Here is a 25356-nt window from a genome sequence, read left to right as displayed (position 1 = left end):
TTAAGTATGTGCATACTGAAAGGAAAATGTTTGATTTAGGAAAATACAAACTGTCTGACCTCAGTCTTCTATCTTTTTGCATTTTTCACCACTCTTGTCTCTTTTATTAGATTATAGCCCTTGTCTTGCAAGTGCTCCCTACATCCAAAGAGTGTGTAACCTTTACTGCTGAATGCCAAATTTGCATAGGCTATATTGGAAACACATTTATTTGTGTGTTCAGAATACATGACACTGAAATTGTTAAAAGGCCCTATTTACCAGAGTATGTGTCTAGTAAGTGCTCAAAAAAAGACGGTAAAATGTAAAAAAAAAACAGTAATATTTTTTCTTTCCTTTTGATACATGGCTACTATTTTACTATACTCTTATTTTTGGGAGACCAAAAAACTAAAATATGGTGGCTTCTTGGTGCAAGTAGTCCAGGAGGATCTGCCATAACCTTTCTGAATAGGCCTTCCCATACAGTAATATAAGAAAATCTTGATGTTACTGCCAGCATTCAATTCATACTTTTCTTAGAATATGGTGATCATACATAAAGACTTTTTAAAATCTGTTCTTTTTTGCTGATTATAATTTAGATGCATTTTTTTAATGCTTCAAAAATTGCTATAACTGTCTAGTCTGAGCACCAATCAAGTTGTGATGGCTGTATCCTACCAGTCAAAGAATTTCTAGCTCAAAGTGTCTCATTTCTGCATGTAAAAGAATGACATTTCAATCAAATGATTCCTTCCTTCCTTCCTTCCTTCCTTCCTTCCTTCCTTCCTTCCTTCCTTCCTTCCTTCCAACTAGAAATGACAACAGTTGGAAAAAAAGCTGAATTCTGGTAGATCTTCATCAGAATTTGAATCTTACAGCTAAATTGTTTGTAGGCAGAAAATAAGACCTTGCTTGGAGCAGATCAGCTGCAAATTAGCAAATATACAGTTATTGTAAGTTTCCTAAATATCAAAGAGTTGCCTTATATTTGAGTTAAATAACAGCAATATTAGTGTTGTAATAGTTTATGCTAGTAGACCCACAAAAATTCAATATTCTAGTTCAATAATTACCCAATAACAAATAAATCCATGGTTTGGGGCTTTTTTATGTGTTGCATGTCTTTCATCTATATGGGCATCGGAGAATAACAAGAATGTAGTATCTATGCTAGTAATGGTTTTCTGGCTGGATAAACACTGTGGAATATCAGCTACTGAAATACTTAACCTTAATTTATCATATAATATTGAAATTTTGTGTTGTCTGGATTCACATTCTCCAGAAAAGAGCTTTGAGTCTGGTTATGACAAAAGACAGAGGAAAAGAAGGTGACAGTTCCCCACCATTCTTTTGTTTGCTTGCTTTTTTTTTTGTCTTTATGTTGTGTAATTTTGCTGAATTTGTATTCTTTCAGGCCTGTGCTTTTCCATACCAGCAAAATAAATTCAACTGTTTGGACTAAAACTGAGTTTTGGGCTAACCTCCCTTGTGTGGAGTCTGGATTTCATAGCTAACTAAATGTGGGTTTATTGTTGTCCACTTGAAGAGTGTTTTTCAAGTTAGAACTGTAAATAGCCAGTTCAGCAAATTCAGTGCAGCTGATGTTCAAGATAGGATGAGGTGTAGACTAAAAGCCCTCAGGTAATCTTATCTGTTCTTGATCTTTCCTTACGTGTGAAATTTGTCAGGTTAAATTTTGGATGGCAAACTTCAAGACAACAAAGGAAACCAGGCTTTGTGATGCTACCAAGTACCCACAGGAAAGTACATCACACAGTAGGACTGAACTTCCTGATACAGAACTTGGATTTACTGTAACTTTTATGGCCTTCTAATATATTGAAATTCAGTCTCTAGGGAATATGCAGGAAGGCAAACTTAAATCATCATAACTTCCCTGCATTCCAGATGGTTTCCATAGGCTTCTGAGATTTACCTTCAACATAAAATGTATTTGTAGTTTTAAAATTTATCATAAAAATTTTTCCAGAAGTAACTTTGGAAAAAACCTGTCATTTCTTTAATTTAATGGAATGAAGGGAAATGTATTATATCTGTTCTATAAAACCTAAACTCCTATCCAAAGCTTCATTATTTTTACTAAAGGATAAAACAGGGGTAGGTCCACAAGTGCTGACCCTGGATATGGAAATCTCTATGTCTGAGCTACACTGTCTCCCATATTAAGGAACAAAGTCTTGGGTAAACAGGTGCCTGGTTTATGCTGTCATTGTTGAAACCAGTACACTGGAGTGTATTTTCTAACTAGTTTCTGCCTTCTTTACCACTGTTACTTCCATTGTGAAAATTAGTATTTCAAAACCATTCATCATTGAAGTTTCCCAGTTTTGTTTTTCCTAAATACCCAGCGCCACATCAAACACCTCAGAATCATGGGCTAAACTAATAGGCATGAGATTAAATTAAACCCAAAATTGCTTTGAACTTTCTTTATATTGTAATGTTTAAATTAAAACTTAATTAAACACTTCACAGAGAGTATCACAATAAAGGTATGGCTTGCATTGTGTTATCTTACAGTATTTTGAAGGGAGTTCCTTCAGACTGAAGTACTACTAGACTGAGTAAAGATTCTTCAGAAATGTTAACTAATCACAGAGACTCTTCCTCAGTTTATAAAGATTTTTAGAGGTCCTCAAGTTGATTTGACAGAGAGCAGGTTAAATAAAAGTACTAAAAATAATATTGGGGCTATCATTGGATTATCTCAGTTGATCAGAACATGGTGTTAATGATGCCAAGATTGTGGGTTCATTCTCTCCATGGGCCACTCACTTCAGAGCTGGACTTGATAATCCTTATTGGTCCTTTCCAACTCAGAAGATTCTGTGATAAATGGATTATTAATATTTTTCCTTAAATTTATTCTTAATTTGCTAATGACTATTTTTAACATTTTTGAAAGCCCACAATTTTGAAATCAGTATTCTAGGGGTTTTAACAGAATAAGAAAAGTCACAATAGTTACATTATAGCTTTCTGATTATTCAGGAAGGATTTTTTTTTTTTTTTTGGTGGGGTTTTCTTGTTTGTGTTGTCTCATAGGTGTTGATTTTCTTGATTTTTTTTTTGACATAATAGTCTTCTGTATGTGCAATTTTTAAAAAATAATTGTGAAAAAACAGGGCAAATTTGAACTATATAAAGATTTTTATATCCCTGTTTCTGCATTATATTGTAAACTTGCAGCATTTGCTATTTTGAAAATCAGCACTAAGAGTAGCTGGAAATACCTAGGACGGGAATTTAGGAACTTCTGGACAAGCAAACGTGACACTTTTTTCTGGTGTGTAGTAAACTACGTTAGTAGTTTCTGGTTTTTCACTTCAGTTTGCAAACAAATGCACACAGTGTGAAATGCTGCTGGCTGCAGTATCACCAAGTAGATTGCTACTAAATCATGCATTTCGTGACGTGTTCTTGTAAGTGTACAGCTCCCCAGTTACAATTTAAAAGCTCAATCATATGAGCTGCAAGTCACAATGGAATTTTTTCTCTACCTACTCTTGAGATCAGAATCTTAGGGTAGCGACACTCTCGGTACATGCGATAAGGAGAGAGAATGAGGGGAGACGGATCACTACTTGACTTCCTTCATGTTATTTTTGGATATGACTAGCATTCCTCCCCTTACACACACCCTCTTTTCCCCCAGCCCCCATCTCTTACACGCGTTACAAGCTCATGCAAACACTCTCACGTACTCTGCAGCAGCAGCAAGAGCAACAGTTGGACTGGAGCCAGAGGACTTAAACTCCGCTTCCTCATTGCCAGCAGGCTTTGTTCTTTGGACTCACTCAGAACTAGGGAGAACGTCTTCATTGCCGGTCGTGGTGCTTGGAGTTTGGCAGCTCAGCTGTCTATTAAATTTTTCTGTGCTCCTCTGTGGACTAGAATGAATTTAGAGCAGCAAAGCTAAGAGCCGGGGCTAGTCGGGAAATCAAGGACCCGGAGCCCATCAGCTCTCAGCCTCTCTGCGGGAGTGGGGTCCCTCTGTGCCACAACGGTAAGTGCCCTGCTTAAATGTGTGTAAAGGTGCAGGAAACAATAAGGTGCTTTAGCTTACCACAATAGGAGAGGGGGGGAAAGTACGAGTGAATCGCACAGTGTGTGCTGTTATAGTGGTCTTGGAACAGTGCCTAGCAGTAAAATATTCCTCATTTTTCCCTTTCCAAGAAGCTTTATAAGAATGTATCTATTTTAACAAAATTCGTAAGTGTCTGTACAATTTTGGAAAGCTTTCCAAAATGGCTTTATTATTAGGTTTGCTGCAAACTTGTTTTGTTTTGAACCATGTGTAGTACAGAATAACTTTAACTGGCATAGTAACTCATTTGTTTTAAGTGCAAGAGCTGAACCTGGGAAGTAAAGGTGTTCCATCACAGAGGATACGAGTAGAACTAAAGTTCAGGAGGATGGGGAGGTTAAAGGGATGACATGCATCCCAGGACTAGTATAAAAGCACCCAAAATAAGCTTGTTTTAAATGACTGGCATTCATTCAGAGCACATCCCCTCCCCCTTCCTTTCCCGCTATTAGGAGCAAAGTGAATCTCTTTTTAAAAACAAAAAGCTTTGAGAGTCTACTGTTCTAGAGCATGCAAGTGAAAGCTAATGTACAGCGTAAAAAGAGTGTAGGTTTGACTAAATGACACTGAGAGAGGACAGGAGTCCTGCAAAAGAGACTGCTTTCTTCCAATATGCAAAATTATTTCGCTGTTCTTGCTTTTTCAAAGTGCTAAGTGCTGCTTTATAAGTTTGCTGGCAAAATGGTTTGCTTTGTTACAAAGACTTTTTTTTTATCTCTCAGTATTGTCTTTAGGAAAAGTTTTATAATCGTCAGAACCAAGGCAGGTTAATCCAAATGCATTGCTTTCAGAAATGCCATCTAGCTGTCAAAGGAAGTTCACTGCAGGGACCCATTTGTTTTAAAAGTACTGATAAGCCCTGCTATCAGCATGCTATTATGTCTTGCTCCGTGGGTTATCTTAATAAAGTGATAAATAAGAAACCCTTGAAGTCCAGAAAGTCAACTGTATAATAAATTTGACAAAGGGGACAAAAAGACCAGGTGACTGAATGTACTTACATACTTTTAAAGCTATAAGTCCAAAGAAACCTTACTGGGACAATAGATCTTAAAAGGGGCAAAAAATTCCCTCCCCTTGCCTTAACTCTGGCTCCATCAGTTACTTCAAGTAGTTATTCAAATATTTTTTGTGGACAAAGTGAGAGTTCCCTTCCCTCTATCCAGTTATTAACTGCTGGTGATCAAGTATTTGTGAAGGTGAACCTAGTCGCATGAAAAATATGCTGAATGGGCAAATATGTGATTGTGTGAAATATAGCAGTCACAGTCAATTAACTGTTTGTTTGAGGTCTGTGTGTTTGCTTTTTCTAATTTAGAAACTCAAAACCAAAGCTTTGTAATTCTAAATTTCACCCTTCATTTGGGAGAATACTTAGGTGTGGTAATTGTTAAAAATTATCTGCTAAATTATGTTTCTATGGATTGACTGTGAAACAGTGCTCGGCAGCACAGTGTGTAATTAGTTGGGATGTTTGGGATGTTTAGTACACTTTGCTTGCCAGGTACTAAGGCATTTCTTTCAATAGTAGTTACTAGCTCTGTTTATGGTAAGTTATTCACTGAATGGGAATTACACACTAAAACTAGTAAAGATTGTGTTTCAGAGCTAAAAATGGAATATTGTTTTCCTCAGTTGGACCCCCCTCTGCCAATGGCACCATGTCAGGTTGCCTCAGCAGCTGCTTTCAGTTTCACAATTTACATGGGTGCTATAATGACATTTTTTCTCATTGATGTGGTGGAAAAATCTGACATCTTTATGCTGTTTTTCCTGCTTTGATATGTTAAAGTATATTTTCTATTGACTGTGAGGTTTGGCAAAGAGTGTTGAGTTCAGAGATGGGCCTGTACCAAAATCCCTGGATTCCTACATCCATGAAGTATAAGAAGGTTAATAACTGGATCCAAATGTCTTGGCTCTGGTCTATTCCTGTTTTAAATGCACATTGCTTTGGCCACATGTTTAAATTGTTTTTTGAGGTGATTAAGACTGAAAGAAATCTTTCAGGCTCCAGACACAGTTTTAAAGAGGAAATGGCATTTAAGAATCTTACAGTTATTTAAGCAAAGCTTGCTCATTTGCTGTTTAAATGTGACTTTTAGGAGCCCCCAAGGACCTACATTCCCTTTCCTCTGTTATAACTTTAGATATAAGTAATATTTTGGAACTCCTTCTGAGATGTGCTGCGGAAGCCAAGGTGGTTTTGTGCCTATCCTTTCTATTTGCTTAAGGAGACTGGAGAAGGCGGCTAGGAGCATATATTCAGATAATGCAGATACCTCAAAATGGTTTTTGATCCTAAGTGATCTGCCTATAAGCTGTTAAGGAAGTGTCATATATGTGTACACTAAACTGCAAAAAATTGTGGTGGCCTATGGTAAGAAATACTGTAATGTGGGGTAGGAGGCTGCACAAATTGTTGCTGAAATGGTGTATATTCTGCTTTTTAATTGATCGGCTTCTCCTACTCTGGCTAGCTTAATGGATTTAGTGGCTCTCTGTGAATACAATTACATATGCATCTGCCAGCTGCTTGTGGTATCCCTGCCTCAGCAAGAAAAGCTGTTCTTTGGCTGTGTTGGCTCACTGTGCTTTGTGGCACACAACACTGATTTATTAGGCAGTAGATGCATTTTTTTCTTGAATGATTGAACTATGATGTCACTTTTTGTCTTGGCTCTAACGTTTTAGAATTGGGTAGTTGGTTTTTTTTCTTTCTGCAGACTATTCTCTTAACACTAGGAAAGTGGGAAATATCTCAATGTTCATTGCAGAGCAACTCTGTCTACCCCAGCACATTCCAGGGCCACCGAATCATTTGTGGTGAAAGTGATTCAGATCTGGTTAAGATGATTTAAAAGAGAGGTTATGGGCATACTGCAGTTGTGCATTTAAGAAAATACAGAGTTTTTACTGCCTGATTGAGACCACATGGCTCCAACTTAGACTTTTCTTTTAACATGGAAATCATTGGCTGGATGTACTCAAACGATTTATTTTTTTTTAATTGCCTAGAGGCTGAGAGTTTGGGTCATAGCATTTAATGGTAAGGTCAGGGTTACAACAAATAGTTTTTAGTGCTCCTTTGAATAAATGAAAAATAGTTTTTTGAATATTTTGCATGGGATGAAAATACGCTTTTCTTAAAAGAGAGCAAATGTATCTCAGGAATTCTTTTGTACACTACAGGCTAATTGGTGACCTGATTTGAGAGTGAGAATGATAGAGATAAGGGAAGATCTCCCTGCCATAAATCACAGTAAATATGTTCCACTCCAAATATATTATGGAAAATACCAAAAGTAAAAAGGAAAGACCTTTTTTATTGCATAAAAGTTAATTGCTTACTCAGCATTTTGTGCTGCTCTTAAGAGGATTGAAAAGTTTGCATAAGTAAACTCTCTTTAAATTCTTGTAACTATCTACATACAGTATATCCCTACTGTGAAGAATGAAACTGTAGTAATCTGTATGCTTTTAATGCATATTCTTTATTCTGAAAATTTATTTCTTCCCTTAATGCTCTCACTTCTTTCTTTTAAATTATTATATTTCTCCCATAAACTGATGCATAGCTTTGATGTAAAACTTTCATCCAAATAAATTTCCCTCAAATGAGGGAAATGAGAGTATTAGATTTTTATGAATGTTATTTTGTGTGGATACTTTTGAAATTAGTAAAAAAATAGTAAAAAATTCCAAGGTGTTTCAAACATAGAATGCAAATCAGAAGTTACAGCATTGAAAAATTATGGTTCATTCTTGCATCTGTTTGGAAGGTGAAGTAATGATAAAAGGCAATTCTTACACTAAATCACTGTAATTTATCTAGAAATAATACAGGAGTAGTGTTCTACAAGAGGAAACCCAATAAACAATAGTTATGAGCTTTTTGCTGTCTTTAAGGATTGGGATGATAAATTTAGCTAGGGGGAAATGGGGAAAAAGAAGAAAATATCGGTCATATAGCTATTTACATCCCCTTCAATTAGTCCTTTGCTTAACGTTACATCTCTCTCAAATTTACAGACCATGCATGAACTTTGTTCTTGACTTTAAAAAAGGCTAAAAACTAAAAAAAAATAACCTAACAAAACCCAAACATTAACCAGAGTTCATGAATCACTTTTAGTTAATTTCTGCCTCGCATAAACAACAATGTTTAAAAGTTATGTAAATGTTTAAAAGTTATTTGCAGATTTTTGTAACTTTGAAGTGTGCAATGCAGGTGGGAAAGCTATTATTATTTCTGCGTAACTGCTGTGAGAATTAATCAGAGGTCAAAATATGTACTACAGTGCCTTGAAATTCCTGCCTGTGGTGTGTTAATGTGTTGTATTCAGTTTTACTGAGTTAGTGCATATAAAATACATAGAATCAACTGGATTTGGTTTTATACTACACAATCCGAAATGTACTGTGGATAGAACAGTACAGTCTTTCTACAAATACACAAGAAAGCATGGCCTTTAAGATGCCCAGTCTCAAAAGGCATATCTTGTGCCCAAAGCCCTTGACAAGTTCCAAAGCTCCTCAGTGCTTTACAGATCAAGTGAATCAGATTCTGTTGTGTTGTATAGGTGGGAATATTCCTGTGTCTTCACATATACTCCAGAACATCCTGTTCTTTGAAACATCTTTAGGCCAGCTTTTATAGGATATGTACATATACAGTTATTCATCTGTTGCTAGATTGAAAGTTGTCATTCTTCCTAAATATGACTACTTACAAGTTTTTCTGACTGTAATGCTGGTGCAGTCTACATTGCACTGTGCATATGTAAAATAGACACCCTCTCTTCAGAGAGTTTCTCAATCAGTGGAGAGAGGCACATTGGGAAAGGAAATAAGAATCAAGGAATTTAAGGATTTACAGGGGTCACAGCAAGCATATATAAACTCAAGTCATTGCAAAGAGGAGTAAACCTTAAAGCAGTCTTGAGTATTGACCCTCAACCTGTTGGATTCCTAGGGAATTTTTGATTTTCCACTCAAACCTGCTCTTTGTATTGTTTCCTATTTCAGGCTTCATAATGGTTTTGAAAAATATGCATGGTATTCTTTGAGGCATTGCTGGCGTATGTCATTGCCGGTGTATGTCAGTAGGTAGGAAGAATCTTGAAAATTTGAAAATAATCTTGAAATGAGTGTTTGGAGCAAGCAGGCAGAAGTCAAAACTCTGAAATAGTCACCAGAGTATAAAACATGGGTACATGCATGGTCTAGGATCACACCATATTGACAGCTGTCAAACATGGATGGAAGCTTGCCTGATGAAGCTGAAACTAAAGACTGAAGTGAGGGCTGTGTCTTGCAGCTAATGAGGTGTGTAAAGGCACTTCAGCTGATATCTGAAGAGATGGCATAAGTCAGTCATTCTTATTTAGAGAAAGGCGACGGCTAGTCCTCAGACCTGGCTTAGGAAGTGAATGTAATCCTCCCCTAAGGAAGATTGCTTGTGTGTTGTAAAATGCACAGTACTGCAGCTGTTAACCCTAATGACAGGTATCTCATTGTATAAACTGAGCAAATCAATGGAATGTGATTTCAGTAAAGGAATGCTCTGTGAAGGACGCTGAGGAAAAAGTGGCATAAGTTTTGGGAGAGCTGAGGCTCCAAAGACAGGCAATTTTCCTTCTCCAACATTTCTTTCCTAAACCTGTTTTTTCAATGAGACCTTTTTATGCAGCACACTTTAAATCTGTCCTAGGACACCACAGGTGTTATCCCAGAGTCCAAAGTCTTTAATCTTATTTTACCTCTTTTAATGGATAACTTTTTTTGCTATATCTATGATTCAATTTGCCTCTGAGGTAGAATATAAGAAAATAGCCTTCTACAGAAAAATAACATTCCTTGTAAATATGATGGCTATTTACATAGAGATTAAGCTTTTTTTCCCATGAGCAACTGTGAAAATTATCCTTGATATTATTACATTATGAATCAGAACAGGTATTATCAGTATTGTTTTGCTAGTTTGTTGGAAATTAATTCAGAAAGCTTTCCATTTCCTACAGACTAGTAGGCATAGAAACTAACCTGTTAAAATGGTGATTTTTCTAGCCGTAAATACATGAAATAAACAACAGTTGCAAATGTCTGTGAATATAGGGCATCCTCATCCATTTGAATATAAATCATCCTAATCTTCAGTTCTTTGACGATGACAGTTTCCTTCATTGCCTTCCCAGCCTTCCAAGACCTGTTGCCAGTATCGAAAACAATGGTGAGAGCAGGACAGAGGTGCTTGTTCTCTATATCCTATGGCACTCTGCTGAGTGTTGCCAATCTCTGCAGGCTGAGTAAATTCTCACTGAGTAAATTTGATGCTGTCATACATAATGCAAGGCACTGACAAAACTGCTGACAGCTTCCTTGCTTTGTTGTCAGTTACTAAGTTGCTTACCTGACCCAAATGAATCACATATTTTAGCTTCTGCTCAGCAAACTTGTACTGACTGTGTCTAGCTTAGAAATCATCGAGAAGAAAAAGGGAGATGATAGTAGGAATAGTACCCATATAAAAAAGGAATCCTTTTGTATTGTCTGTGTAGTTTCATTTTGCATTTAATTTGATCTAGTTTAGCTAATTTTGCAGGTAGGTGCCAATTAGAAGTTGATCTGTACAGCTACTATCATGTAGATAACTGCCTTATATAGGCATCATTTAGCTGGCCTATAAAATGCACAGTGATGGGAATGTATGTCACAGTTCATGTAATAGCTTTCTACCTGTCCAAATATCTTAAGATGTTTTCCAGTTTTCAAGGTAAACCAACAAGTTCCATGGTTACCACTTCCATGTGTTCAGTGTGAACAAGACTATACATCCTGAATGGAGGTTTCCTTTTACTTATTGTTGATTTGCAAGTTATTAAGGTTATGTAATTTAATATTGTTAGTTTGTTTTTTGTGGACTAGAGTGATTGGTCTTAAACAGTTTTCATCTTCTTCCCCTTTTTAAGTATTATGGTTTTGAGAAGAATTATTACTTCTTCATCTGACATGTGTGTTGTCAGCCTTGAGTTGCCACTGACTAACTCACCATAATCATGTTAAACGCAATTATGTATAGAATTCAAATTGCATAAATGCAATTTCATCCTTATAACTTTACATCTTTTTTCTTACTTCTAACTCTTTACAGTCCTTCCCTCAAAGTTGAAAATGGTGTTTCATTGGAAGGCTGTGCCTGGCAATTCTGTAATAGGTACTCTTCCCCATGAAGGCAAAATATGGCAGCATGCTTTTTGAAAATCCGTTTCTGGCCAAAGGAATATAAGAAATACCTAAGAGTGGCATTTCAGTTATAGGCACTATGCATTCCATTTCAGCTAGACAAGGAATCATGTTAATCCTACAAGCCTCAACAGTTCTTTGTGTCTGAAAAATGTTCAGCATTTCACACGGGATTATTAAATACTTTTTTTTTAACCCGCTCTAACTATCTTCACTGCCTTTAATTTTTTTTTTTTATTTTCCTTCCCTTCCATGATCTTAATTTTCTATCAAATACCAGAAGTTGTAAATTCATTTAAGCATAGGTCCACTTAAGCCAAGTCATGGTATTTGGTCTAAGTGAACAAAGTTACAGCTATTTACAGGGCTTAGGTGCATGACTGCCTTCAGACTTCATGGAAGGTGGCCACATAATATCCTTCTGCAACAGGTAAGCAGACCCCTAAGAATGGAATTCCAGTATTTCCTTGGCATGCAGGGCTGTATAATAACTAACATCCATCTCTTCATGCCAATCTGCTAGCTTCCAAAAAGATTGAATAATTTTATGGCTAGCAGTACATCTGGTAAAGCAAGGTCAGAATCTCCTCATATTTTAGAGACAATTCATAGAAGGTGGCCTTCGAGTTAAGACAGTGGAAACTGAGTTCTGAGATACCTCTTACTTTCCTGGGATACAGTGGGAAAAGTTCTTAACCTCCATTTCTCAATAGTAAAACATATCTAATCACCTCATGTCCAATTTCTTTTTCAGTTCTTACAGATCTATTCATTGAGCTTTTCTTTAGAGAAACATTTTTATTCAGCTCCTGCAGACACAAGAACATTCATTGTGCAATTAGATTCTGTCTAGACTGTTGTTAACAGGTAGTCCAGTGCTTATATTCAATAAGATGTGCCATGTGCTAGACACTGTGGGAAATTATGGTGAATGTTCTTACTGAAAATACACATAAGAGTATGCCCAACCTAATGGAATGGGAAAAATGTTTGGGGGAGGAAATAGTGGAATAAAAGGAGGGAGGCCTGCTGTGCTGCTCTGGTGGGCTCTTCCAGCATGCTCTGAAGCTGGGGACAACCTGAATGGAACCAGGCATGTTGTCTCTAATACCATATGTGTGTTTTCTCTGAAGCACTATACTTTAACTCTGTTCTCATATGCTTTATGCACCACTACTGTACTCTCAGTACAGGGCTGCATGCATTTGAGGACAATTTTTAGTATGTTTGGGATATCTTTCTGTAACTTTGTTTAAACAAATATTTGAGGATGCTTTATGGGATATAAACCAGGCAGAGTTTCCTGAATTAACTTTCAAGTCCATTTTGGAGGGAAGATTTGTATCTGTATATTTCCATTCAGAGCAAAATCCTTTAGCTACAGGGTGAAAAATACAGAGCAGCATCTCTACTTTGGAAATCTAGCATTATGATTTTTGGGGGAAGAGATGATAATCTTTGCATGAAACAAAACAGCAGATCAATTAATTTTTTTGCTGGCACAACTACAGACACAAGCAGAAGGGGTCTGCTTGACTTACTGACAAATGAATTAGTGGAACAATCTGAAATGCAGATAATGTCTACCACACTTTGACTTCAGGGTAAGATGTTCCAGGCCCCAGAAGGAAGTTGTACAAAACCAGTCAATTTAATTACCTGTCAGAATGGAAGAAATTATTGCTCAGTGTCTGGCTTTTCATGCCCTGAAACTATAGGAGCTCCTGTGTAGTAGCTAGTTGAAGGCAATAATGCGTGTTTCAGGTGCTGGGGGTTTTCTCCTCTTCAGTGCTGAATTCTTCTGTGTAACATGTTTCATGGTCCTGTGACAGTCCTCTGAAAGTATAGAACTCTCAAAGGGTGTTAAATGAATGGCTTTATCTGGTAATCATTTAAACTTGAATTACATTAAAAAATTAATGAAAGCATCTACAGTAATATTAAGCACAGAACTGCAGAGCCAGCTATTATCAAACTTTTTATGACTGTACTTGCTCATTCATCACATTTATAAACTGTTCTTTCTTTGTGCTCTGACACATGGAAACAGCTTCCAGGTTTTTTGGCATTGGAGGCAAGCTATTGCAGTGGAGATCAAAATGTAGAAGATATTTCAGAAGAAAAAAAACTTGTCGTGAAATATGAAACCTAAAAATACAAAATGAGAAAGTTACGTGGAATGTTAAGGCTATAAATGAATGCAAGTTGATCTTTTACTCCACTTAATTCTTTCTGTCACTTCCTGTTTATATCACCTACCAACCTCAGTGTAAAGACTTGTGAAATGCAGATAAGTGTATCAAAAAACTAGTATGGGAGCATTTTTCTTCTGTATCTTTCTGTATCTGCTCATTTGCTTTTTTGTTTTTATTGAGTCATAATAGAGAATTGCATTTGTAGATATGTCAGAAGACCAAATAATTTTCCTTTTCAATGCATTTTAATTAATTTTGGAAATTGTAGACCAGATTTTAACTCCTTAGAATTCACAGGTCTTAATTTGAGACTTTGTTTTTTTTCTCTGAAACCAATGAAACCCGGAGGGATTACAGATATACTTACTACTATATTTATGAAGCAAACAGCCACTTTGCAAAAGTAAATGGTATCATTTGGGATTAAGAACAAGTGGGAATTTTCAACTGTTCAATTATTTTGCCATGTCTCTTATTTAATGATACTGAAAAAATATATATATTATAAAAATGTTGAGTTATTTCAAATTGAAGGTATTTTCAATGCAATGCCTTTTTCTGCATTATATCTGCAGGCTTTGATAATTAAATGTTGGGATCTTATAGAGGAGAGTAAATTCCAGTGATGGGAAGAGAATTTAGCCACCTGAAGTTGGAAGTATTTTGTTGTGACACAATATTGGCTATGCTCTGAAGTAAATTTATTTCAGTTTCAAAATGTAATGGAAGCTTGAAAAAAATTAAATATTGTCAAGCACAGACATCCAAGTTGTTGAGTGATGGCATTCATTACTGAAATATAGAATTGTAATTGGAGTGAAGCAAAGAGTTCTTTTTTACTCTTCAGCTGTGCCAGAAAGTGCATATTGTGAATTTTCAGGAGAATAAAAGTTTTCTCTTCAGTTATTCTGATTTATCCTTCTTCAGTGGAGCTAGCCTGGAAGACAGCAGAGTTCTTGCTTAGGCACTCACAAAGAGGCTCTAGTTATGTTGGCCCAGACTGCGCTGGATCTCAAAACCCCTTTTCAGATTTATCCCAAATGTATGCCTGAGTTGTAAGTGCTGGTAGCATGCATACATGTGGCAGGAATTCAGGCTTAGTCAAATAGATGATAAAAAATATTCTTCTATGAACATTTAGATGTCAGGTACAAAATAGTGCTCCAGAAAATGAAGTGAGAATAAGTTGTCCAAGAAGAGATGATGTATGGAAACAGATACATTAAATATTGTAAATTACTTGTAATGCAATTTTTCTGAATATTCTGGAGAAAACTGATGTAAAGAATCTCACTAAGTTAGCTTGCAGTTATCTAATGAGTCCAACAGCCCTCAAAAATGTCTTACAAATAGAAGTGTTGAAAACTTCATATCTTAAATTACATGTAATTTATTCCTCGATTTTTAATTCATGCTTTTTTCACGTGTATGAACATGGTCACATAGCTTTTAAATTTATACATATGTCCAAACTCACTAGTTTAAAAGTTTCTTGATGAAATGAATTATTTTTAATATATAGCTTATGTGTTGCAAATAATCAGAATGCCTGTTGTAGACAAGGTGGTTTGCAGTTCATAAGACATAAGTGGTCCTTGAATTGCACAGAATTTTCACTCTTTCTTGATCTGATGATTGTAAAAATATAGAAGACATCTATTTGTCAGTTAAATTGCAGCTTCTGAAAGTGACACTTTTATTGCATAGGCTAGTGGCCAAAGAGGGAAAAGAAAGTTCTGTGAAAGGTTTCTGAAAATGTGAAATCTGTGGGTTACACCTACACCTGGACAATTATTTTGTCTTCAGAAAACACCTAGTTAAGATCAAGAATAATAATTACTTTGTGTTTTGTTAATGAACAAAGATATGGACAAAAGATAAATCTTTTAAAGGAGTAAAGATAGATCAAATAGGATGTGAGGCAGGGTTTAAACTTTGGGCTTCAAAATGGAAAATAAATTATTCAGCATGCATTTCAGCATTCTGTTATTTCAGAAGGTTGACTATAACATAAGCAATATTGTTTTAGAAGAAACTTCTTTAAGAGATATTTGTTCATTCTGGTTACAGAGGTAAGCATACAGATTTTTCCTTTAATATTGACTGCTTTTTGGCCAGTTAAAGAAATATGATCTCCCTGCTGTTCATGTTGAATAAAACCAGCTGCACAAATGTCTTTGATCCACATGATGAAACAGGATTACCTGAAATGTGGTATCTCATTTGGATACCATTGGTACATTTGTGAAATATCATTTGCACCAACCCCCCAGTGCAGCCAACAACAAGAGTCACTTCCCTGCTTTCTTTGCTGCATGGCTCAAATGCACCTATGAGACTTTGAAGCCAGATCACCAGATCTGCTAGATACTTTTCATTAGTTTTATGTTCAATATTTATGTATCTTCCTTATAATCAAAGTTCAAAAAAATTATTGAGCATATACAGTTTTATAAAAAGTTACTCCTGCAAAAAATGAGTAGAAAGTAGTGAACATTACTTTAACTTCCTACACCACTTGTTATTACAGAAAAACACTGAGAAAAATCTGAAGAATCAGTTAAATCAGTTAAATTAACGCACACTGCTTATAATGTAACACTTTTTATTATAAAATTGGCTTCTGTGGTTTTCATTATAGAGACATTTTTTAATTGCTTAACTGAAGGTTCAGCCAAAGCGCCAGCATTTATATTCAGATTTTTTTCCTTAGAATTACAGTATATAAATACTTAAAGTATGTATGTTTTTATTGGTAACTCTCTTATGAATTACCTGTACAAATAATGAAATATCTATTGCACAAATATCGGGCAGTGTGTAGAGAATTATAAGCATCTGAATAATTTGATTCCTGCAGTGTACTCTAAATCTTTTATGAAAAAGCTGATTTATTTTAAAAATCGGGTCAAGTTCTTTAGGTAGTAATGTTTTATAGTCTGGAAGTGCTGCACTGCTTAGTTTCAGTGGAGAAAAGCAAAGTGGGAGTTACACAGTATTGTGATGGAAATGCTGACTCTGCCAGTATGAGAATGTCAGAGTATTTCACTTTGACTTTTCTTGCTGGACATACTTAACACCACTAAGGATAAAATTACTTTTTAATTTACAACTTATCTCTCTGCACTTTCTGTAGTGGTCAGAGTTCCCTATTATAATTTCTCCCTAAGGCTATATCTTAAAGTTTCACTTCAGCTGCCATTTTAAATTAACTTTAAGAGTGTGCAGAGAGGAAAACCTCTCTATTCCTCAGTGACTCTCAAAAAACATAAGTTCCAGCAGGATTATGCATTAGAGAGAACCTTGAACTGTTTTCCTTAAGACCCTTGTGCTTACTTAGTCAGTGTACTGTTCAACTCTGTTTATATTTTGTTCAGGGTCATTAAAATCCCAGACACACGTGCTCCTATGTATTTCCATGCATGGAGGATTGTGAGGGCATAAAGAAAAGAGGAGTGAATAGAAAGGCACATTGTGTGGCTTGCTGCTTGGTGTCAGTGTGCATGAGCTGCTGCTTACCTGGCATCTGACTGTCCTTTTTTTGTTTGCTGTTCTGGTTTTGCCACAACGTAGCCAGTAGAAAAGAAAAGAGGGTTTGAAGCATGAAAAATGAGTACCTAATCACTGTTCTCCTACTACCAAAATATCTCTTCCTTGTCTGTTGACTTTCCTGTCTAGTGATTGTTTCACTGTCTGCCTTAAATATTTAATTGCTATTATTTTAATATACAGGAGATATAACGTAGGTGTAAACTAAGTATGGTTGAAGAAAAGCAAGACAAAGAGTGGAAATGCCCACAAGAAGAGAAATGGTGGAAAGAGAATGAAGAAGAAAGTAGGAAAGAGCAGAAAAATGCAGTGCAATTTGAAACTGGGCAAGATAGAGAATGACTAATAAAATTTATTTCAGTTATATAAAGTGTATGTTACGTTTTTTTTTTTTAATTGGTCAGCCATTATCTGACATCTTACAGTAGTTTCTGTTCCTTTTCAAGGGGACAGTTCTCTACAAATTTGCGTGAACTGTAGCATGGCTTGCAGGAATGCACCCATGGTGCAAGCTGGAAGACTTATTCTGGGAACTGATATGTACACACATCTGCAAACCCTTTTGTTGGTGTCTCTGTCTGTTTTTTTCCTATTTGCACACTTAATGCATACAGAGAACATGCAACAAAGGGATAGGGAAATGAGTGGATGATTTTACGCTTGGTACCCAGAAGTTATGAAAGAGGTATCTTTTAAAACAATGGTCTCTGTGTAGAGAATTTTCTTTTTCTCAAACCATCTGCCGTGCGTTTGTTCCTCTGAGTCATTTTCTTTCAGGCTGGGTTTGGTTCGGTGTATTTTAACTCTCCAGAAGTATTCCTGTCTTCTCAGGGCTAGAAAATAATCCTCTTATCCCCAAGAGGATCAGTAGGCTGGAATAGACTGGACATGAGTTAATGCTGCCCTAGTTAGCATAAAACTGGAATTTTCTTGTAAGACTTGCTTTGTGGTTATTTTTCTGTGTCTAGCCATGAGTCCTGGTTTCTTTGGCTCATTTTCCCTTTGATAGTGATTTGTTGCTTGCTTTAGTGATCCCTTCGCAGTCAGAGGGAATGCTTCAAAGATTTGTCTTTGAATCTTTTTCAGTCCTTAGGAGCAGAAAATTCTCCTCTATGATGATTCTGATTGTAATGTATTAAGGCTGACTGCACAAATATATAAAAGATGAAAAAGTGGCATTCAGTCTGTGTTTGGGAAAAAAATACTTCACTTATTTTTATTTGATTACCCTTTTTTCAATTCATAAACTCTGTTGATCTGAACTGGCAACTGGAAAGTTATTGCTGAATCAATATTTGAGTATTTTCTTATTCACCTAATTTTGATGTAATCACCAAAAGAAATTCATGACAAGTAATCCTCCTCTTTTATCAACTTGTACACTGAAAAGAAAATACAATTAGAAACAGAAAGAGAGTACAACTAAGCCTCTTCCAGTGTTCACCATTTGAAATACCTGTGCTCTTGCCAGTTGTAAATGTGAATTCTTCCTTCCACAATAAACAGTGGAGTCCCGCACCATGTGTGTTTCCCATGCATCAAACATTGCCTTAATGACAGCTGAGGTAATTTGGTATCGAATTGCTTACTTATGTGCTTTCCTCTGGGGCAGGCAGTGTGTGATGAAGCAGGTCAGAACTCGTTTTCAGTATGACACTGATGTGATACAACAAGTCTCAATCCCAGCTAGTGCTGAGGAATAGCTCCCAGTACTTGAGACTGACCATGTGCATGTGTATGCACAAGTCAAGGAACAACATAGAACTTGTCCTCCTAAGAAAACAGTTTACTTATTAAATGTTACCTGACAAAAAATGTATAAATGGATTTTTTTTTTGTTTTAGGTTCTCATGCTTAAGACAATTTCTTAAGCACTTTATGAACATAGAACTTAGGAAACAATAGAAAGCTATACAGCTTGCATGCAACTAAAATGGGATCTGTCTGAGAAAATAATTAGGCTTGGAGGAGAGGTTTTCCTTTGCAAGATGTTTCTGGAAAGGAAAGAAAAATAGAACAAATGGTTATGTAGGGCTTCATATTACAGCTCTTGTCTGTGATTGTCTAGAAATTGAATTAACTTCTCTCTTGTGCATATTGTTTAAAATTTAGCTGAGAAAAGGCTACACAGAGGTTAGGACTCTGAAGGTCTAATAATCAGAAATAGTAGCAGAGGTCCTCACACTGGTAGAAGGGATGACTTGTGACAAGAGGAAAGGAGGGGAGGAGGGGGAAGAGAAATGTTAATTTTGGCAGTAGAGCTGACAGAATAGATTTGTCTCCAAGGCAAATAGTTGTAAAAGTAGGCCAAAGGGGTCTGCTGAGTAAACAAATGGAAGTTTGTTAGTTCTTTCCAAAAATGATACTGGCTCTGTGCACTATCTAGGTAACAGAAGACAGAAAAAGAACTTGTTAGCATTTTAATTACTGAAGACAATTGCATATAGCTTTAATGCCACTACAAACTGAGGCTTTTGCCTTCAGGAATAAAACATCTATTGTTCATTAACACAGAGAGCTTGCCCACAATTATTATGTTATTAAGGGGAATTGTGTTATGTGTAAACCTGGTGGATTTCTTAACTCTGCATTCTGTAATAACCATGACATTTCAAGTTTTACAATGCAATATTTTCAGAAGGATGCTTTAAACCATTTTTTATTTATGTTAATTACATGAAGTTTGTAATTAAAAAGAACAATAAAAGTGAGGCTGTTCAGTTTTAAAGACTTCTCACTGATTGTTATTTTATAGTATCTGTCATCCTGTAGTGTTGCATGCTTTTCCTAAATAGGTAGGAACTCCTTGGGGTTATTTTTGTTTCTGGGGGTAATGGGAAGTCATCTGATAGAGGGGAAAAAAATTAAATCTGAAGTATTACTGGGATGTAACTGCAAAAATTCTCTCATCAACACGTACAAGTTAAAGGAAAAATACCAAATTTTCGCAGCAAATTTTAAATATTTAAAAATATTTTTAACAATTTGGTCATCTTTTACTTTGAATTGACTATCCATAAATTTCTGAGGTTATATTTGTTAATTTAAAAAAGAAAACATACTAGAGTTGAAAACTAAAAGTTTGGGGGGAAGATCCCTTTTGAAGCTTGTTGTCAATAATTCCTTATTTTGTTCTTGTTAGAACAAGATTTGAATATTGGGGTGGCAGAGGAAGAAGAGGGAAAGGAGGGAAGGGAGAGGACATAAAAAAACACAGATTAGGATTACGGAGTGAGAAGAAGAGAAGAAACAGTGGTAAAGATCAGAGTCAGTTTGCAGGACTGGAATGGGAATAACAGCCCTGGCAAGGCTTGGCAAAATTTGTTTTCAGGATATAGGGACAACCTGAGAACAGGAGACTGGTTGCTCATGAGCAATTTTCGTTTAACGACTCTCCAATCTGTCTCTGCTCCCTGCAAAAATGCACAGCAGACATTAAAAACCAAGAATTACTGACTTCTCATACTTGCTGGGCTGCCAGAGATAGAGATAAATCAGGGCATAGCCCAGGGTAATAGGACAGTCTGATATGAGGGTATTAAACAGAAAAAAGGTGGGAACAGGTACATTCATGGCAGCAGTATGGGCTGAGAACACAGAGTAGTTTACACTGGCAAATGCTTGATTGACCTGAGGTAAACAAAATTATGCTTTGCTTTTACGTACTTATAAGTCACTCTAGATAAGTGTATGTTTTGTCTGTACCTAAATCCATCCCTTTTGTTGGGACGTATCTTTTTGGTAGTGGAAGATGTATTACTTACATGCATAAAAATCGAGCCCTAGGACACTAGTTTATGTTCTTGATCTAAAGCAAGAGTAAACCTATTTAAAGCGTACCAATATGAAACCTGTGCCATGGGATCATGTTAGGTTGACTGGGCAAGATGGACAAAAATCCCAGAATCCCAGAATGGGTCAGGATGGAAGGACCACAGTGGGTCGTCTGTATCAGCCTCCCTGCTCAAGCAGAACACATGGCACAGGATTGCATCCAGACAGTTCTTGAGTATCTCCAGTGTGGAAGACCCCACACCCTCTCTCAGCAATCCCTTCTGGTGCTCAGTTACCCACACAGTAAAATTCTTCCTAACATTCTGGTGGGGCTTTCTGTGAATCAGTTGCCTGTTGTCTCTTGTCCTGTTGACTCCACTGAGCAGAAGGTGGATCTGTCCTTTTGTTACCCTCCCTTCAGATACTTCTATACACATTTTGTGTGCAGAATCAGCGGCGTTTAGGTAGATAGGAGTGATAAATTATATCAAAATGGATTAGACTCTGGTCAAAACAAGCCAATACACAAGTTATGCAGGAAAAACTCATTTACCAAAACAGGACAGGAGATAGTTTTAAAATGTAGGTGTGTTGTGTACAATTTTCTTTGTATTCAGAAATGTCTCCCTACCTCTTAAACAAAGTTTATTCTAGCAAGTCATTTCTTTGTGAAATACTTTCTTTGTTAAACACTTCAAAGCACCATGTGCTGATTTCAGTAGCAATTTAGATTTTTGCAGCAGAGTGTAATGTCTTCTTGTGTGCGATCAGCCTGAACCAATCCTTTATATTCTTTTTGTCTTTCTACATGTGTGTGGGCTGCAGATGGTTCTGTGAAGGAAAAGAACTCCAGAATTCCCCTGACATTCAGATCCATTCTGAAAGTGGAGGACTTCATTCACTAATTATAGTAGAAGCCTTTGAAGACGACACTGGGCGCTATACTTGTCTGGCTTCAAATTCTTTTGGTTCAGATAGCACATCAGCTGAAATATTCATTGAAGGTAAGAGATAAAATAATAAAATACTTGATGCATTTAACAAAAGATATTAAGCTGAAGTTCACTTTTGGTTCTTTATCTTAACATTACATTCATTATGGTGGTAATTTTATGGTATTCCTCTACTTTTCTTTAACAAACATATTTTTAACATCAAATAATATTAATTCTGATATTTCAATGAATGTATCAGGAATCACTGAGTAGATTGCTATTTATTTAGGGCAGAAAAGAGATAAAGAATGAAATAGGAGGAATCAACAAAAACTTTGGCATATCATTATAAGCAGTACTTCTGTAAATCACTAAAGTTTTGACTAGTGATAGTAATAATGATTTTCCTGGTAGCAGTAATCCCCATCTCAGTTTTGACATATCTGCCTCCCTGTGCAAATATATGTGGCTGCCCAAAATGAGTCATCTTTAGTCATGCGTAAATGTACTAGAATCCATTATCTTTGGCATACTGATTTTAAGTCAGATTGAAGTCAGTCATATTGGTTTTGTCCACAAACAGCTGCTAGTTATTGTCAAAATATTTCCTGACTGCAAAATTAGTAATAACTCAAGTATTATTTTCTCTGAGAAAAGTTAATGATGACCATGAGTAAAATTATTAAGTTATCTTTTAGTAGACAACTGTATTTCAGGCAAGATTATCTTAACTGAATACCAATTTTAATTCATGCATCTCCCAAAAAATTAGGTACTACATATTCTTTTACCAGTTTTGTAACTCATTAAAGTTAATTTAAATGGTCACTTGAAAGCATAAAATAAATGAACATAAGAAATAGTCATAAGAAATCTAAATAATGACACACCAAAATGATTAAATAGATTTTTATTAACCAAACAAAAATCTTTTTGCCCTTAATTAGCTAAATCATGACATAGCCTTTATAGGATTTATTTCGTTATGCTCTTTATTCTCAGAACTTTTTAATATGCCATTGGGATATAATAGCAAAATCCTCAAGACTTTTCTGAATCTTACAGATTCTAGTAGGAATTTTCTTTACAGTAGTAATGATGATTTCAGAATTACTCAGGTGTAGTACAAATACATACTGCTGTGTGAGGTTATAGGGACAGAAGCAACAGTAAAAGATGAATAAAAGTATTCATTCTCTGACATCTGCCATCTTGCTATATGGAAGTCCTATCTTGAAGTTTTATAACATGTTACTTTCAAAGAGAAAGACTTGTACAAGTCATTAGGCTCATCCCCTGTCATTTTAAGGAAAACAGGTTGTCACACAAGCAGTGCTTTGTACATTAATAGACTTGATGACACTGATGCGTCATACTTTCTTTTGTGCAGCAGGCCCAGCCATGCAAGACCTGGTTGTTCTAAGTTCTTAAGAAATCCTTTCATGTAGACCCACTTTGATGACTGGACATTTGCTTCTCTCTTCTCATCTGTTCTATACTAATTATTGCTTTGATTTTTTTTTACAGCATAAACTTTGTAAATCAATAGGGTTTTTAGTCCCAGCATTGTTACATTGGAATCTGTCTATGCTATACTGTGTATATTGATTATTGATTATGCTTGTGGTTTGCATTAAACATACAGCTATCCATATACATGCACAAATTCCTTGAGGAATAATATGTACTGCATAAATGTCTAGAATAAATGTGTGAAGTATCTGTTGTCAGGAAAAATTAGGACAAAGGGAATAAATGCTTTCATATTTTTTCTTTAAGTAAGCTTGGGGTATTGCCAAATACATACATTATAACAAGACTTCCACTGGCAAGAAATAGCAGAGAATAAATGTTATGTGTAGGTTAATGTAAATAGTCTGAAATGTGGACATCATGGGCAGCAAGTTTAGTCTGAAAATGTCTTGGTACACTGAGTTGCTCTTACTTAAGTTTGAAGATTTGTTATCTGTATAAGCCATATGTTTGCTTAAGCTTCAAATTTAAAATTTAAGTAAATAAAATTATACATTTCCCGTAAAGCAATAGTACTCAGCATTTTTTTTTTCTGTCTTGGCCATATTTGTCTCAATATCAAGGGAGACAGCTAGGAGCCCAGGGAAAGCAGTGTGCAATTAAATTGGCATGCTTATGATTTCTGTAACTGTCTAAAGTACATAGTTACAGATAAAAAAACTTATCAGATAAAAAACCTGCCATAGTTTGTTACAGAGGGTTCTCAATTCTTGAAGCGAAATGCAAAAGAATCATAGTTTTTCCTTTGGAATTTAAACATTAAATAAATCAATAAAAATATATGAGATTATTGAAAAAAACTTTCTTTTCCAGGTGCCAGTTCTACAGATTCAGAGACTGAAAGTTTAATTTTCCAGTTGAAATCTGGAGCTATGCCACAGTAAGTGTGTAAAGCATTACCAATATTGTGTAAATGCCCTTAATAAGGGATACTGTAAAATCTTTGGTTTTACAATCCAAACAAGCATCTGGGGTACACTTATGTATGCCTTGTCTTTTTTGTTTCTCTCATGTGATATAAATGTGTAGTATAATAACTGTAAATCATATTAATTTGCTTGTTCTGTCAGAGAAGGCTGACCTCACTCTGACAACATATTTGTTGATACTAATTTTTCATATTCAAAAGAAAACTCAAGTTAACCAAGTTTTCATTTGTAGTCACCCAATCCAGTGCCTCCAAAGAAATATGTAGAGGACTACAATTAAAGAAAAAAAAAATTAGTTTCATCTTAAATCAGTACTTTTTATTGCGTGAGGAAGTGCAAATTAGCCAAAGGTTGTGTTCTACTCAAGCTTCATTCATCCATCTTGATCTTCAGCAGTCATGTTGATCTTTTCAGTTGATAATAGCATACTTAAATATGTAGAAAGTTCAAGGTGGCTTACACATTAAAAACTAACACATTCTCATTTCAAATCCTTTAAAATGCTTCCTGGGTTTTTATTTTTCAGGGCCCAAAAGAAAACCACTTCTGTTTCTTTGACAATAGGATCTTCTACACCAAAATCAGGAGTGACCACAGCTGTAATTCAACCTATCTCCATGCCCAGTCAGCAGGTATTTTTAGACAATTTTTAAATTAGTAAAAGTATTTCAGATTTTCTTCCAAGATTTACAACACCTGAAAAACTCTGTCATTTTGAGGAATCATATTGTTAAACTATAAACTAGCATTAGTATATTAAGAATTATGGTTTTTAAAAATTAAGTATTTATCCACTGAATGGGACACAAAAGTAAGTATACATATCGATTCTTGCACAACATGTAACACAGCATTTAAGCAGCAGACAGATCCAGTGATGATGAAAATTACAGAGTTTATCACTTAATAGTGACTTGTTCAAGTCCTAAAAGAATGTACTACAAATGAATGCCTGCAATATTTTTAGTGAAAATTTTAAATTTTGTTATTAAATTTATATTGCTGTCATTTCTTTGGGCCCTTTAGAGAAAAAGAAATTTTACTATCTAAATGTTAAATATAGAAAATCATGTTCATTCATTTGTACTAAGTCTTTAGTA

The 25356-nt window shown here is 35.6% G+C and overlaps 1 protein-coding gene across 3 annotated transcripts in view; it reads left to right on the top strand.

Moving 5' to 3' along the window:
* PALLD (palladin, cytoskeletal associated protein) overlaps window positions 1-25356 on the top strand; it is a 185085-nt gene that overhangs the window by 39074 nt on the left and 120655 nt on the right. For all 3 annotated transcript variants that reach the window (XM_064710701.1, XM_064710700.1, XM_064710699.1), the window contains exons 3-5: window positions 21685-21863; window positions 24141-24207; window positions 24783-24888. In XM_064710701.1, coding sequence (XP_064566771.1) covers window positions 21685-21863; window positions 24141-24207; window positions 24783-24888 — 352 coding nt within the window. The remainder of the gene's footprint in view (window positions 1-21684; window positions 21864-24140; window positions 24208-24782; window positions 24889-25356) is intronic.

Source organism: Zonotrichia leucophrys, chromosome 4 (genome assembly GCF_028769735.1).
Source record: "Zonotrichia leucophrys gambelii isolate GWCS_2022_RI chromosome 4, RI_Zleu_2.0, whole genome shotgun sequence".
NCBI lineage: Eukaryota > Metazoa > Chordata > Aves > Passeriformes > Passerellidae > Zonotrichia > Zonotrichia leucophrys.
This window is presented reverse-complemented; position numbering and strand designations above follow the sequence as displayed.